Source organism: Loxodonta africana, chromosome 19 (genome assembly GCF_030014295.1).
Source record: "Loxodonta africana isolate mLoxAfr1 chromosome 19, mLoxAfr1.hap2, whole genome shotgun sequence".
In the NCBI taxonomy this organism is placed as follows: Eukaryota; Metazoa; Chordata; class Mammalia; order Proboscidea; family Elephantidae; genus Loxodonta; species Loxodonta africana.
The window spans coordinates 51,992,640-52,006,945 of record NC_087360.1 but is presented as its reverse complement, the minus strand read 5'-3'; the positions used below and the strand labels follow the sequence as shown (position 1 = coordinate 52,006,945).

Here is a 14,306-nt window from a genome sequence, read left to right as displayed (position 1 = left end):
ATCATTCCCATGAAAGAAGAATGGTAACTTCTGTGGGGAGTGAGATTATAGTAAGGGAACCAGGTAAGAGACTTTTATGATGACAATCTAGAGAGGTGATAAGGACTTCAATTAATCCAGCTATCTTGAGTCTTAATCCTATGTTTATGATTCTTTTTTTCCCATACCGTACAAATGTCTGAGCTTTTAATTATGTTCTTCCCTTCCTGAAATGCAGTCTGTTGTAGCCTCTGTCTTTTCCAGGCCTGCTCATAATTCAAGGCCTGGCTCTATTCCTACCTGTGGAGTCACTGCAGAGAGCTCCAGCCCAGTCACCCCCATCTCTCCATCCATTCACGTACCCAACCACTACCCATCCATCCTTTTACCCATCTACTCATTCCTTCATTCCTTTACTCATTCAGTCAACATTTACTGAGTGAGGCCTTCTGTGTTCTGGGTGCTGTGCTAAGTGCTAGGGATATAATAAGAGTAATCCACATTTCTGCTCTCCAGGAATTCATGGTCTAAAAGGAAAAAGAGACTCATAAATAATAACAAACTGGTGTGATGAAGGCTGTAATTGAGGTTCCCCTGAATGCGGTAGGAGCACAGGGCGGGACGGACTCGCTTAGTCTGGGGGCGGCAGAGCAGGCTTTCAGTGGTGGTGACATTTGAGCTGAGCCTTGGAGGAGGAGGAGTTTGCCACAGAGAAGGGGAGCGTGTTCTGAACGCTCATAGCTATTTGAGTCTAAATAGCCCAGTTAGACTTGACTCTATATCTCTGAGTATTACTCTCTAATTATTTCCTTGTCTTTCCGACTGAGCAAAAGAAACATCATTTTAAATTCATCTTACATTTAGTTGTCAAATATTTATTTTATTTTTATAGCCACAGCACTGAGCATGGTACAAGTTCAAAAGTTGGCCCCAAATCTTTCCTGTTGTGTCTGATGCCTGCTGGTGGCTTTATTTCCTCAAGGCCTCTTAAATGATAACCATGTGGGCATCTTCCCAGCCGTATCTGACCTCTTAGAAGTAATATATGCTCCTTACTATCAAAGGCTCAGCTTTGTTTACTTCCTGTAGAGGACTGAGGGTGAGAGGAGGTAGAAGGAGTAATGAAAGAGCATATACGTAGCACCTACTGAGTGTCAGGTGCTGTGTGCTAGCTGTTTTATAGATGTCATCTTATGGAACCCTTGTAACATTCCCATGAGGCCGATGTTATTGTCATCTTTTAGAGATGAGGAAACAGACTCAGGGACGTAAATAATTTGCCCACAGTAGGTGGGAGAATCTAGCTTGTAGGTCTGTGCTGCACTTGAAGGCCCAGATTTAGGGCTATGCCAAGGTTGAGGTGGGTGTGACCAAGAATGGAGGCTTAGGGCAGAGGGGCACCAACCCCAAACCACACCACTCGCATCAGTACCATGGCCTCTTAGCAACCATACCCAGCCCTATAAAAGCTGTTACATGGACTGGGCCAAGGGTGTGAAATTGACCCAAACTCTGGAGAGATGGTGTGGTGTCATGATTATGCATAGGGTTCAAATCCCAGCTCAGCCACTTGCTAGCTATGAGACCTCGGGCAAGTTGTTTAACCCCTCTAGGCCTCAAATTTCTCATCTATATCCCTTTCCTGTTAGGGTTTTTGTGAGGGTTAAATGAGGTATTCATGTAAAGCACAGTGCCTGGCATCACATGCTAAGTGCACAAATGTTTCTTCTTATTTTTCTTTTCCTTCTCTTATTCTCCTTCTTTCTATTCTTCCTCCTTAATTATTATTGTTAATACATTATATGGATATAAGAAGACAGCGTCTGGTACAAGAGGAAATGTGGTAGGCACAAACGTTGTTTGGAGATGCCAAGGGGTACAGATTACAGGTACCTGCTCAGCCTTCTACACAGCGTAGAAACTTGCTGGGTCATCCATGAATGATTATTTCAGTGACGATATGCTCATATTCAGTGCTCATATGCTCAATTTTTAGGTAGGTCAAATGGTTAGAAAGTTCTTATATGGAGCCAAAATTTACTTCCATGTCAGTTTTACCCTTTGGTCCTAATTCTGCCCAGTGGAGCAAAGCAAGGCCTACCTTGTCTTCCCATGAGATTTATTCAGATCTTGGAAGGTAGTTCTCATGTCTTCCCTTTGTTATTTCAGGCTAAACATCCCTACTTCTTTCAGCTGTTGCTCACCTGATGTAGTTTCTAGAGACCCTCACTCACCATTCTGGTTCTTTCCTCCTTAGTCACTATCTCTGCTAACACGCGCAACCAGAAAAGAAGACATTATTCAGGTGTGGCATAAATATGCAAACTAGTATAGCTTTCCACGGATCAAGGAAGGATCACTGTGTTTCAAATATGTTGCCACAGCCGCCCCCACACCCCCATTGTCTCTTCCTAAGAGCATCTGCTCAGCAGGTAGGGGGAAGGCTGAGGCCAGTGGACAGTGACAGCCCAGGTTCCTCACTTTAAGGCAGTCGTGGATTTGTATTGTTGGCCTCAGTCTTAGCCATTTTACAGCTTTGTCCGGGAAAGGGGAGATGAATTCAGAGTTGGGTGAGCGAGATGGTGCCATTCCCTTTGGGGCATCTGTGTGTGTGTGTGTGCCTATGTGTGTGGTGGTATATGTAAGTGTGTGAGTGAGTGAATGTGTATGTATGTATGTGTGTGCCTGTGTGTATCAGTATGTGTATATATGTGTGTGAGAGAGAGAAAGAGAGAGTTTTCTGCCTGATCCAGGAATTCTCCTGGATGGCAGAATTGGTTTCCATAACGACTTTCTGATATAAACATATTTGATAAAAATAAGTTAACAGCGGAGCTGTGGTGAAGCACAGATTCTCAGAGTGCTCAGAGAGAGAGAGGAGAGAGACCTGCTTGAAGAGCAGCATTTTCTTTCTCTCCTCACCCCTCCCAGGCAGTCTCTCCATAGATGCTTCCCATAAACCAAGTAAAAAGCTTTGTTCACCATAGTCCTTGTATACACGGGCTCCCTTCCTGCCTGTATACCTTATATTCATATTCTCTCTCTCTCTCTTGCTTTCTCCTTAGTTACCTGAAGCACTACAGTATGTATGGATAATATGATAAATTCATTTCCAATTCACTGCATTATCCCTTGAATATTTTAATGACTCATTGAATGGAGTATAAAAAGCTATTTCAAATGAACAATTATGCTGCATTAGTCTAAGGGCTGATTATATTTAAACACTGCTTACATGGATAACAGGACACAGCGACCTCGGCATACGAGAGCTAATTTGGCTCTTATCTCTAAATAATTTTATACCGCAAATTACCATGAAAACCTAAAGGGCTTTAAAAACATTCATCAAAAGATAATATTCCACTTTGTACCAACATTTTATTTAAATTATTTTGAATGGGAGTGAAGGCATCTCTGGGGTGGGACAATGAGAGCAGAATGGTGACTGTTAGTGATAAGGAAATGGCGAGTGGTACTATGATGTCCTGAAAATAAAAGCAGAAAGAGTTGGGGAGGAAGTGGCTGTGGGGCTGCCGCTGGGAGGTCAGCACAGCAAGCAGGAAGAGCACTCCTATAGGCCTGGCCATTGCTTACAGCCCAGCCTCAGACCCTGGCGAGGACTGGGATGACTTCAGGGGGGCCTCCTCTGGTGCAGGAGTCCTAGGGCAGTTGCCAGAGGCTGAATGATGGAATTCCACCACCACCCCCTTCACACTACCACCTCCACCAAAGTAATCCTGGGTCGGGTCAGGTGTTGCAGGCTGAGCCTGAATCCACTGAGACTTGATAGGCAAAGGGGTGAGCCGTTTTCACCAGTATTGTTCACTCAGGGTATTACCTAGTAGCATTTTTACTTTGCAAAATATGAGTCCAAGAGCCTAGGGGAAGCGGCTAAATCAGAAGTAGCTGCTGTGGTCAGATCTCAAAGTTGGGGCAGCAGAGAGAGAGTCACATTTGTTGTGATCCTAGAAAAGGACACGTGTTTGGGGAATGAGGAAAATGAGGGAAACCCTCAATGAGAGGGACTGACGCAGTAGCTACAACAATGGACTCAAACATATCAATGATCGGGAGGGTGGCACAGGTTTGGGCAATGTTTCATTCTGTTATACACAACGTTGCCGTAAGTTGTAGTTGTCTCCACAGCAACTAACAACAATTATTGTCAGGAGCCTTAATTGCACTGAACATTAGGAAATAGACTTTATTATCATCCCCATTTTAATGATTAGAAAAAAACAAACCAAGGCTCAGAGATCCCCATCCATAAGCGGCAGAGCCTGGAGCCTCCGCTGGCTCATCTGACCGAGAAGTCCAGGCTCTGTCCCTTGCCCTTCTGGGGGGCCACGTAAAACAAGTCTGGATTATAACCAGAGTCACCCCTTGTGTCAACCTATAAGCACCCTTCACAATCCATAGACCTGAATCTATCTTAGGCAATTTAAGACAGGTCCTGCAGTTGTTTATTACTTAAAACAGGCAATGATAATACAAGACAAAGCACACATAGATAACTGTACAAATATCAGCTGTCTAAAACCAAAAACACCTGTCTAAATAAAGAAATAATTAATAATCCCAGTTCCTTGGTTTGATCTCTTCACTTGAACCCGCAGTCTTGAGAAAGATTATTTATTCTTCTGTTTACTTATCATTAGCTTGGTGCTGGGCATATAGAAAATCATATTATATAATTACATATATACGTATCTGTATATATATAATTATACAATTATTTATATATACATATTTTAGCTATATGTATACATATAAATATGTGTGTATATATATATATGTAATTTAAAATTCCTACAGGATTTGCTGTTCAATTGATTAGGAACAAGGATAAACATGCCGCTGTCTATAGTGCTTCTCTCTAGGGAGGCTTCTCCCCTTTGAATATCTAATTTCCTTTTTTCCTTGCCTCAATACTGAAGAAAAAGGATTTGTGTCAGTTTTACAGACAAGGAGATTCAGTTTCAAAGAAGTCAAGTAATTTGCCTGAGATCACTCAGTAGTAGGACGAAGGATTCAAACATAAGGACCTGACTCAGGCTAACCCCATAATGAAATCAGGGGGCTATGATCCTTGCCCTGTTTATTGTGTTTCCCATTTATCTTATTCACCTACTGCACTCAGAGGTCTTTTTAAGAAAACATGGCAATTATGGAAAAATTCAAACACAGACAAAAATAGACAGAAGAGGGTACTGAAACCTTGGAGGTCCTGTTAATTCCTCCCAGAACTGGTTGCAGTTATAACAGCTGAAAGTTGAGGGCACTGAATGAGAGGGAACCGTGAACTTATTGTCTCCTTTTCTTTCTTGAAACAAAAAAGATATTCAGGGCAAATTTTAGAATCATTGACGGTTTCTAGGAAGATTTTCTTTTTTGGAAGAAAAAAGGTACTCTTGTCTCCTTAATTGTTCTCAGTGTTCTTTGTCACCAATCATGATATTCTTTGTGGAAAGTATTAATATACCGTCTTCCTGTGTTCAATATTCCTATTAACAGTACAAAGTCTAATGAAAATACCTGCATAAAAAGCCCAGAGCACTAATTTCAGAGACAAATAGGAGATGAACCAATAAGCGTTTCTTCTGAAATGAATGATGCACATTAATTGATATCTTAATTAGGCCTTAGCATGAAGATTAGTAGTTAGATTGAACCAGAACTGAAAAACATGGTTAAGGAAAAGCTGAGAGAGCAAGATGGAGCACTGGAGAAAGATGTTATCTGTCAGTGCTTCGTTAGAAATCTCTTTTGTCAATGAGAGATATTCAAAGAGGGGGCTGAAAATGACAGTGTGCTTTATGTATCAGTTCCTGCCTGCCCGTGTGGCCAGGTTTGCGGACTGAAGTCTAGTCCTGTCCCTGAGCTAATGGGAACCCACAGGACATAGGAAGTTGTGCCTGAGAGAGCCCTTCATGCCCCGTCATACCATCAAGCTGCCTCCTCCTTCCTCTGCCTCATAGAATAGAAGCCCTGTGAGGGCAGAGACTTCATCTGTTCTGTCTGTGTTTGTAGCCCCAAAGCCTGACTCAGAGGAATAATAACAATAACATAATAGCCAACACTTACGTAGAGTTTACTATGTGTTCCAGACACTGTTCTAAGCACTTTACTTAAAATCACTCATTTAAACTTCATAACAACAGTATGAGGTAAGGATAGTATGAGGTTAGTATTCCCGCTCTATAAGTGAGTATACTGAGGAGGCGTTAGTAGTTCAGCGGTAGCATTCTCATCTTCCATGTGGGAGATCCAGGTTTGATTCCCAGCCATTGCACCTCATCCGAAGCCACTACCTGTCTATCAGTGGAGGCTTTTGTGTTCCTATGGTGCTGAACAGGTTTCAGCAGAGCCTCCAGACTGAGATGGACTAGAAAGAAAGACCTGGCAATCTACTTCCAAAAATCAGCCAGCAAAAACCCTCCAGATCACAGCAATCCCACTGTGCATGGGATAACCATGAGTCAGGGGCCAATTCCACAGCAGCTAAGAACAACAACACACTGAGGTGCAGAGAGGCTGAGCAACTTGCCCAAGATCACAAACTGATTCAAACCACAGCAGTCTGGCTCCAGAGTACTTGCTCTAAACAATGCATTGAATACTGTTCAATAAATACTTGTTGAATTAAATGAATAAAATGATACCATATATGCCTGGTTCTTACTGATAGACTTCTCCCCAACTCCTAGCTTCTACTTAAGTTGTCCTCAGGTCTAGAGCTTTCCCTTACCATGTACTAGACCCTCCCAGCCTCTCTATGGGGGGCTGAAGATGTTTCCTGTATTGCTGGGCACTGGTTGGTGTCCTGTTTCAATCTAGACAGATCGTCCAAAAATTGTCCCTACTGAGGGGCTCCCATAGCTATGGCCACCACCCAGTTAGATGGGTTCCCTGAATTCAATGCCAGCCTAGATCTCATCAAGTTGGCCTCTGTGGCTACTGTGAATCACAGGGCCATCTTGACCCTGTGTCTGTGGTGATTTCATGGCATGACTTCCTGCTGAATCTGCTTGGGTGATGACAATAGGTAGGGTTTCTTCTTTATGGGTTTCGAAACATTTACCAGGAGTATTTTATTTACCAAGATAGCATTTCTTGGGGAGAGCCCCTGGACATATTTACCCATAAAGGATAACCAGAAATAAAGGCCAGGGAGTGAACTGTTGTCTTTCTACCATACTGGAGGGCGGGGGGCAGGGGTTAGAGCACAGAAATGATGTTTCCCGTACTCCAGAGACGACATGGTAGCATGCTTCCTGCCATAGTGGAACTGATGGTGGAGAAAAAAAAAAAGGTGGAGATGTGGTGTAAATTCAGACCACATGGCATATGAGGAAGGGTATGTGGTTTGGAGTCAGGGGGCCTGGGTTGAAGACCCGCCTCTACAACTACTTAGTTAAGAGTCTGTTTCATTCCACCTCTCCAAGCTTCCTTTCCTTCATCTATCTATAAAATGCGGATAATGCCTGGTTGACGAATAATTGTGAAGATCAAAAGGAAGTTTCAAAAGTACTTTTCACTTGAAAATTGCTTCACAAAATGGCTGATATTAACAACAACCAAGGCATCCTGATACTGGACTCTGTGGGCTTACTTCAAGCTACCAAACACCTCTTAGATGCTTGTTAAATGTAGATGCTCTTCTCAACAAGAACAACAACAAAACCCCAGCAGCTGTATACATGAATAAAACAAAACCCAGCAGGTATATACATGTAACAGCTACATGTAATAGCTCTAGATTATGATTTTTTTTTTTTTAAGAGCAGTATGAAAGTATAATAGACAAAGGCACTAAAAAAATAGACAAAGGCATTAGACTGCTATAAATAAAATGATATATTCTAATCAAAGCTCCAGCAGCTTCACTGGACAAGTTAACATCTCTTTCAATTCTCTCAACTATAAAATGGGAACAATATCTGTTTTGCTATTTTACAGACTTACTGCAGTAATCAAATGCAACAATGTACACAAAAGCAATTTGAAAACCATAAATTGACCAATTCCAAGAAACATATCTACCAGGTACAAAACACATGTATACTTACTTTCTTTTACAAAGTAACACATAGTCTGAAGGTGCTTCTCAACTCTATTAGATTCTATCTCATTTTTGTAACAAATAATTTATGTCACCCCCTACCTGGGGTAGTGGTTAAGTGCTACAGCTGTTAACCAAAAGGCCGCCAGGTCATATCCACCGGGCGCTCCTTGGAAACTCAATGGGGCAGTTCTACTCTGTCCTACAGGGTGGCTACGAGTTGGAATTGACTTGATGGCCACGGGGTTTTTTTTTTTTTTTTTGGTTTTAACTACCCTGAAATAAAATTTTAACCTACTTATACATATTTTTAAAAGCCTTAAAAAAAAAACGTAGATGCCTTGGTCTCTCCAGTCTGACTGAACTAAAAGTTTTATGAGTTGATCATGGTGGCACCCAGGAATCTGCATTTCAACAAGTTCAGTTGATGCTGATGCCCTCTAATGGTTCTGACCCACTCAGCAGCAGCTAACATCTACACAAAGGAAGTATTTCTGGATGTGATTAGAGATCTCTCTTCCTTTGAACAAAATTAAGAGCCTGAGACTTACAAGGGTTTGATTTATACCATCTTTGTGTCCGTGGCTGGCGGACTTTGGGGGCTGGTGGGCAGGGCCAAGTGGGTACAGCTGAGGAGAGCTGCTGCTTCCTGCTGGCCACTCAGATCAGGGAAAGTGGGTGAAAATGTGACTGAAACCCAAGCCTCCTCCGGCCTGAAGGGGAAGGCTGAGGGCCGCACCCGGGCAGGTGTCCCTGGTAAGCTCTTTGGCTTAGCAGCCTTGCCGGACAGCTGTCACTTGTCACCTGCCACCTGCTTCACTTCTAAGCTGGGCTGCTAAGCCTGAACCCAAGTTTGCATCAAAAACCTTGTGCAAGAGAACTGTCCTGAGTGGTGTTGGGGTGAAGGAAGAGTGGAGGGTGGGGGACTTCAGGCTTGGAAGAGAGGGAGCCTCATTCATCCCAAGACCCCCTTGACTCCAGAATTATTCCATCTATAACAGCCGTTGAACTCTAGCCTCCAAATTGCCTGGTAGAACTCTCTTACAGAAATCCTGTGTGCTTGGGTGGACTATAAATGTGATATCCAGGGATATCACTCTTCCCTGAGAGTTTCACTCCCTGCAATTAGGCATTAAACTGTGTCCCCCGTCCCCAAATATGTGTTGGAATCCAAACTTCTATACCTGTGGATGTAATCCAGTTTTGGAATAGAGTTTTCTTTGTTATATTAATGAGGCCATATCAGTGTAGGGTGTGCCTTAAACCTCATCACTTTTAAGATGTAAAAAGAGCAGATAAGGCACAGAGAAGCAAGCACACATGGAATGGAGGAACATGGGCTAGAGAAGCTAAGATGAGGATTTTCCCCCCAAGCAGACAGAGAATTCCCCTAGATCTGGTGCCCTGAATTCCAACTTCTAGCCTCCTAAACTGTGAGAAAATAAAATTTCTGTTCTTGAAAGCCACCCACTTGTGGTATTTCTGTTACAGCAGCACTAGGCAACTAAGTCAGGGAGTCCCAAGTCCAGATAATGGCAACGCTGTAGGTTGGGGAGGGTCCGATGTCTTTCCCTTTTTAGTTCTCAACTCCCATCCCTGCCCTGATGGCATGACCCTGCCCCAACTCTGCGTTTTATGGTGTTTCCAAGGCTTTTTTTTGCCAGTCTGGGACACTCTCGGCCAGGAAGTGTGTTGGACCATACTCCAGGTTTTCTCCCAGAAGCCTGGCTCAGGCACGGTCAAACAGGCTCAGGGGAGCTGCTTCTGGGGCCCATGCCAGAACTGTTTCTAAGGAGAGGCTGTCCACCTGAGCATCCTGGTAAGGGCCCGTGGTCACTGGGGCATGGGTTGGCTGCTGGGGTAACTCCCCTCACTCCCCACCCATCCCCTTCCCTGCTCCAGTGGCTGTGAGTCCCTGCCATGGTCTGTCATCAGGAGAGTCAATAGCTAGTTCAGTCTGATACCCCTTCCTCCACCCTATAATTCTAGAAAGAATAACACAAATCCTTTATAATTTGTGGTATTCTCCATGTTTTAAAAAAATGCTCTCACTGTTATTTCATTTGATTCTCATGACAACTGCATGAAGTAGGTAAGCTTGTTCCCATTTTACAGATAAAGAAACAAAAGCCCAGAGAGGTTCCACTTGACAAGAGGCCATGGAGTTGGTAACCAGCTAAGCCTGGGTTCAAACTAGTTTTTCTAGTTCTAGTTCCCCCTGTCTTATGGGGTTTATGCCTTTGCCCAGTCTTTGCAAAAACCGTCTATGTTTTCTAGGCACAAATGGAGGAATGCTTTAAGCTAGTGTAGATTTTTCCAAAATGCACAGCCAAGCTCTTAGAAGGAAAAGATGCAATGGTCAGATGATATTGAAAATGAAATTTTTTTTCCATATTATGTAGTTCATATTAGGATATTAAAAGCTCCAAAAAGTCCTTCCGTGAAGAATGGGATTAATGCAGCTTAACCCAGAGTTTTAACCCAGGGTTGCCGAAACTTGTTTGGTGGTGGGGCTCTTTTGTATTTCACATTACACCCACTGTTAAGGATTTAATCGTGTCCCCTGAAAATACATGTTGTAAATCTTAACCCCTATACACGTGGAAACAATCCTGTCTGGGAATAGGGTTTTCTTTGTTGTTTGAATGAGGCCACATCAGTGGAGCGTGTCTTAAGCCAATCACTTTTGAGCTATAAAAGGAGGAGTTTAGGCACAAAAGCAAGCAAGGACAACTGGGGATGATTGATGCCACACAGAGATCGGCAAGGAACCAAAGAACAGCAGCTGAAAAGAGACAAAGACCTTCCTCCAGAACCAACCAAGAGAAAAACCTTCCCCTAGAACCAGTGCCCTGAATTTGCACTTCTAGTCTCCTAACTGTGAGAAAATAAATTTCTGTTCCTTAAAGGCACCCATTTGTGGTAGTTGTGTTATAGCAGCACTGAGACACTAAGATACCCACTAACGAGTCGCCAGCTCTGTTTCTCAGACCTACCCTGGAAAGGGTGAGCCATGCTCCTTCACAACTACAGTGACAACAAAGGGACAAAGACGAGGGGTGGCCACTTGTGTCTGTAAGAAGAAAATCACTGCTTCCCCTCCCTGCCCCTTGCCCATCAGGAGGGGGTGCTCCTGCAGTGCTCCCCTGCCAGTTCTGCCACTTGGACCGTACAGAACCACCCAGTGCCTAAAATCCAGGCCCCTGGCCGTGGTGTGTGGGAGCTAATTGTTAAAGTTTTAGGAACTTTGTGAACCACTCGTTAAATCATAACTTGAAACTGGCTGCGGTGGGAGAATTTACACCACAGAAATCAGCAACACACTGCAAATCAGAGCCTTCTTTTCCTAAGAGCTGGTTTAGCATCACACCATGGTCCCTGGGACATTTTCTGAAACTGTTAGAAAACTTGGGAGGGGGTGTGACAGCAGGGTGCTGGGGACAATCTGACACAGCTCCACTCATTGTAGTCTCTAACTCTCCTGCGTGAGAGCTGAGAACCGGACAGTACGATAATCTTCCAGCTATAATCCCAAATGAGTCAGAAAGTGCCTGGTGGCCTACTCACTCTGATATCTGTCACCAGCCAATGTCTCCAGAAGCGTGCTATGGGAGAAGACCTGCTGGGGGCATCTGGATCCACCATGATCAGGATATACTTTGCATCCTGGAACAAATTCACCAAAAAGAATGTAGCATCATGGCTAGAATTTTGATAGAAAAATAACAAGGTGAAGACTCCCCTCCTGCCCTTTTTAAAATTGTGGTAAATATGTGTGTGACAAAACATTGGCCATTTCAACATTCTTCACATGTACAATTTGGTGACCTTACTTGTATCCATCTTGTCGCACAATCATCACCATTATCTGTTTCCCACGTTTTCCGTTACCCTTAACAGAAACTCAGTGTCTGCTTGGCAAGTGAGTTCCCTTTCCCCTTCCCTCCTGCTCAAACCTTGCAACTACCTTAGGTCTGTATACATTTGCCTGTTCTAGGTCTTTCAGAAAAGTGGAATCATACAATAATTACCCTTTTGTGACTAGCTTATTTTATTCAGCATGATGTTTTTCAGGTTCATCCACGTTGTAGCATATATCGGTACATTGTTTCTCTTTCTGGCTGAATAGTATTCCATTGTGTGTATAGACCACATTCTGTTTATCCATTCATCTTCTGATGGACACTTAGATTGTTTCCATCTTTTGGCTATTATGAATAGTGCTGCAATGAATATTGGTGTGTATGTGTCTGTTTGCACTCCTGCTTTCAGGCTCCCCTTTTAAACCCCATTCCAGCCAAGAATTACCGACAAGCCCCTATACTTTCCAGCCATTCCCTCTGTTCTCATGACATTCCTCTCAAGTCACCTAATTATTCCCAGAGAAGTGTATTAAGTAGGCAGAAGGACTCTCAGCTTTCCCTTTTATAAAGAAAAATAAATCAAATAAGGCATAGGTACTCAGCACCTATCATGTTAGCTGCTGTGGAGGAAACAAAGAAACTTAAAACAAGACTTCTGCTCTCAAGAAGCTTACAGTTTAGTTGTTGTTGTTGTTATGTGCCATTGAGTTGGTTCTGGCTTATAGTGACCCTATAGGGCAGAACTGCCCCATAGGGTTTCCAAGGAGCGGCTGGTGGACTTGAACTGCAGACCTTTGGGTTAACAGCTGAACTCTTAACTACTGCACCACCAGGGCTCCACAGTTTAGTTGGAGAGACTTATCCATTAATTCAGCAAATACAGATATGGGAGCTTACTCTGTGCTAGGAACCTTACTAATCTCAGGGAATACTTGAAGATTCATTCATTCTTCAACAAGTATTTATGGAATACCTAGCATGCACTAGAAATTCCAGAGGCTGGGAATCCAACAGAGAGCAAGAGAGTAAGATCTGTTCTTTCAGGGAGCCTTTACTGTATGTGAGAAAAACAGATAATAAAAAATAAAGGATCAATCAAGCTGTTATTAGTGCTATGATTAAAAAAAAAACAGGGTGCTGAAAGAGGGAGGAAGAGTTCTGGAAGAGGAAACAGCTGTTATAAAGGTCTTCAGGCAGGAAAAATTTAGAGTTTGAGGAACAGAAAGAAAGCAATTGTGTCTAGGAAAAAGCAAGGGGGAAGGTGGACATGGCAGGTTGGAGAGCTGGGTAGGAGCCAGACCACAGAAGGTTTTGTAGGCCTGAGTAAGGAGTTGGAATTTTAATACAAGTACAATGCAGAACCATTGGTGGGTTTTAAGCAGGAGAGTAATTTGTTCTGATTTACATCTTAAAAACATTATTTTGGCTCCTGGGTAAAGAATAAGTGGTTAACATGCAGGCAAGAGAGGATGTAAGAAGGCCAGTTAGGAGACCATTGTAGTAGAATATAGAGAGATAATGGTTTCTTGAAATAGAATGGTAGCAATGGATATAAAGAAGTAGATGGATTGGGGATGTATTTTTCAGGTAAAATCAACAGGATTTGCTGGTGGATTGGATGATAGAGCAGTGAGGAGGAGGTGGGGAAAGAGAAATCAAGGATGACTCCTTGGTTTTGGGCTTGAGCAACTGGGTGAATGCCATTTAATAACATAGAAAAGATTAGAAAGGAGAATGTTTGAAAGGAGAAATCAAGAGTTCTGTTTTAGACATACTAAGTTTGAAATGCCTCTTAGAGGACAATCAAGTATATATATCATTTGAGTCTGGAGTTCAGGGGAGAAATTGAGACTGGATATATAAATCTGAAAGTCATTGGCAGATAGTTGGTCCTTAATTCCATAGAATAATGAGATGACCCATGGAGAGAGCAGACATAGAGAATGAAAGAGGTCTCGTGACCGAACTCTAGAACATGCTAACATTGAGAAGAGAGGAGAATCCAGCAAAGGAGGTTGCAAAGCCAAGGAGTTAGGAGGAAAACACGGGACCAAGAATGGAAAATGTTTCAAGAAGGAGAAAGGGATGATCTGTGATAAATGCTATGGAAATGTAAGGCAAGATGAGGATGCAGGTGTGACAATTTGATTTGACAACTTGGAGGTTCCTGGTTATCCTGACAGGTCTTGTTTCAATGGAGTAGAAAGGACTGGATTTTTATTAGAATAGGTCTATGCACAGAGAGGAATTCCAGAAGAGAGACCTGTATGATTGATATAGCCAAGAATTGGTTCTAGTCAAAGCAATAGGAAAATAAAAAGAAACAAAGTATAAATTTTAAAAAAGAAGAAACAAAAAGGATCCTCTCTCATTTATTGTTATTTCGCAGGTGACATGAT

The 14,306-nt window shown here is 42.8% G+C and overlaps 1 protein-coding gene across 2 annotated transcripts in view; it reads right to left on the bottom strand.

Annotated features, from left to right (window-relative positions):
- The window catches only part of PEBP4 (phosphatidylethanolamine binding protein 4), a 276,596-nt gene that overhangs the window by 112,848 nt on the left and 149,442 nt on the right, over window positions 1–14,306 (bottom strand). The window contains exon 4 of one of the 2 annotated variants that reach the window (XM_064272694.1): window positions 11,612–11,710. The exons of the other annotated variant lie outside the window; for it this stretch is intronic. Coding sequence (XP_064128764.1) covers window positions 11,612–11,710 — 99 coding nt within the window. The remainder of the gene's footprint in view (window positions 1–11,611; window positions 11,711–14,306) is intronic. 2 annotated transcript variants of the gene reach the window in all.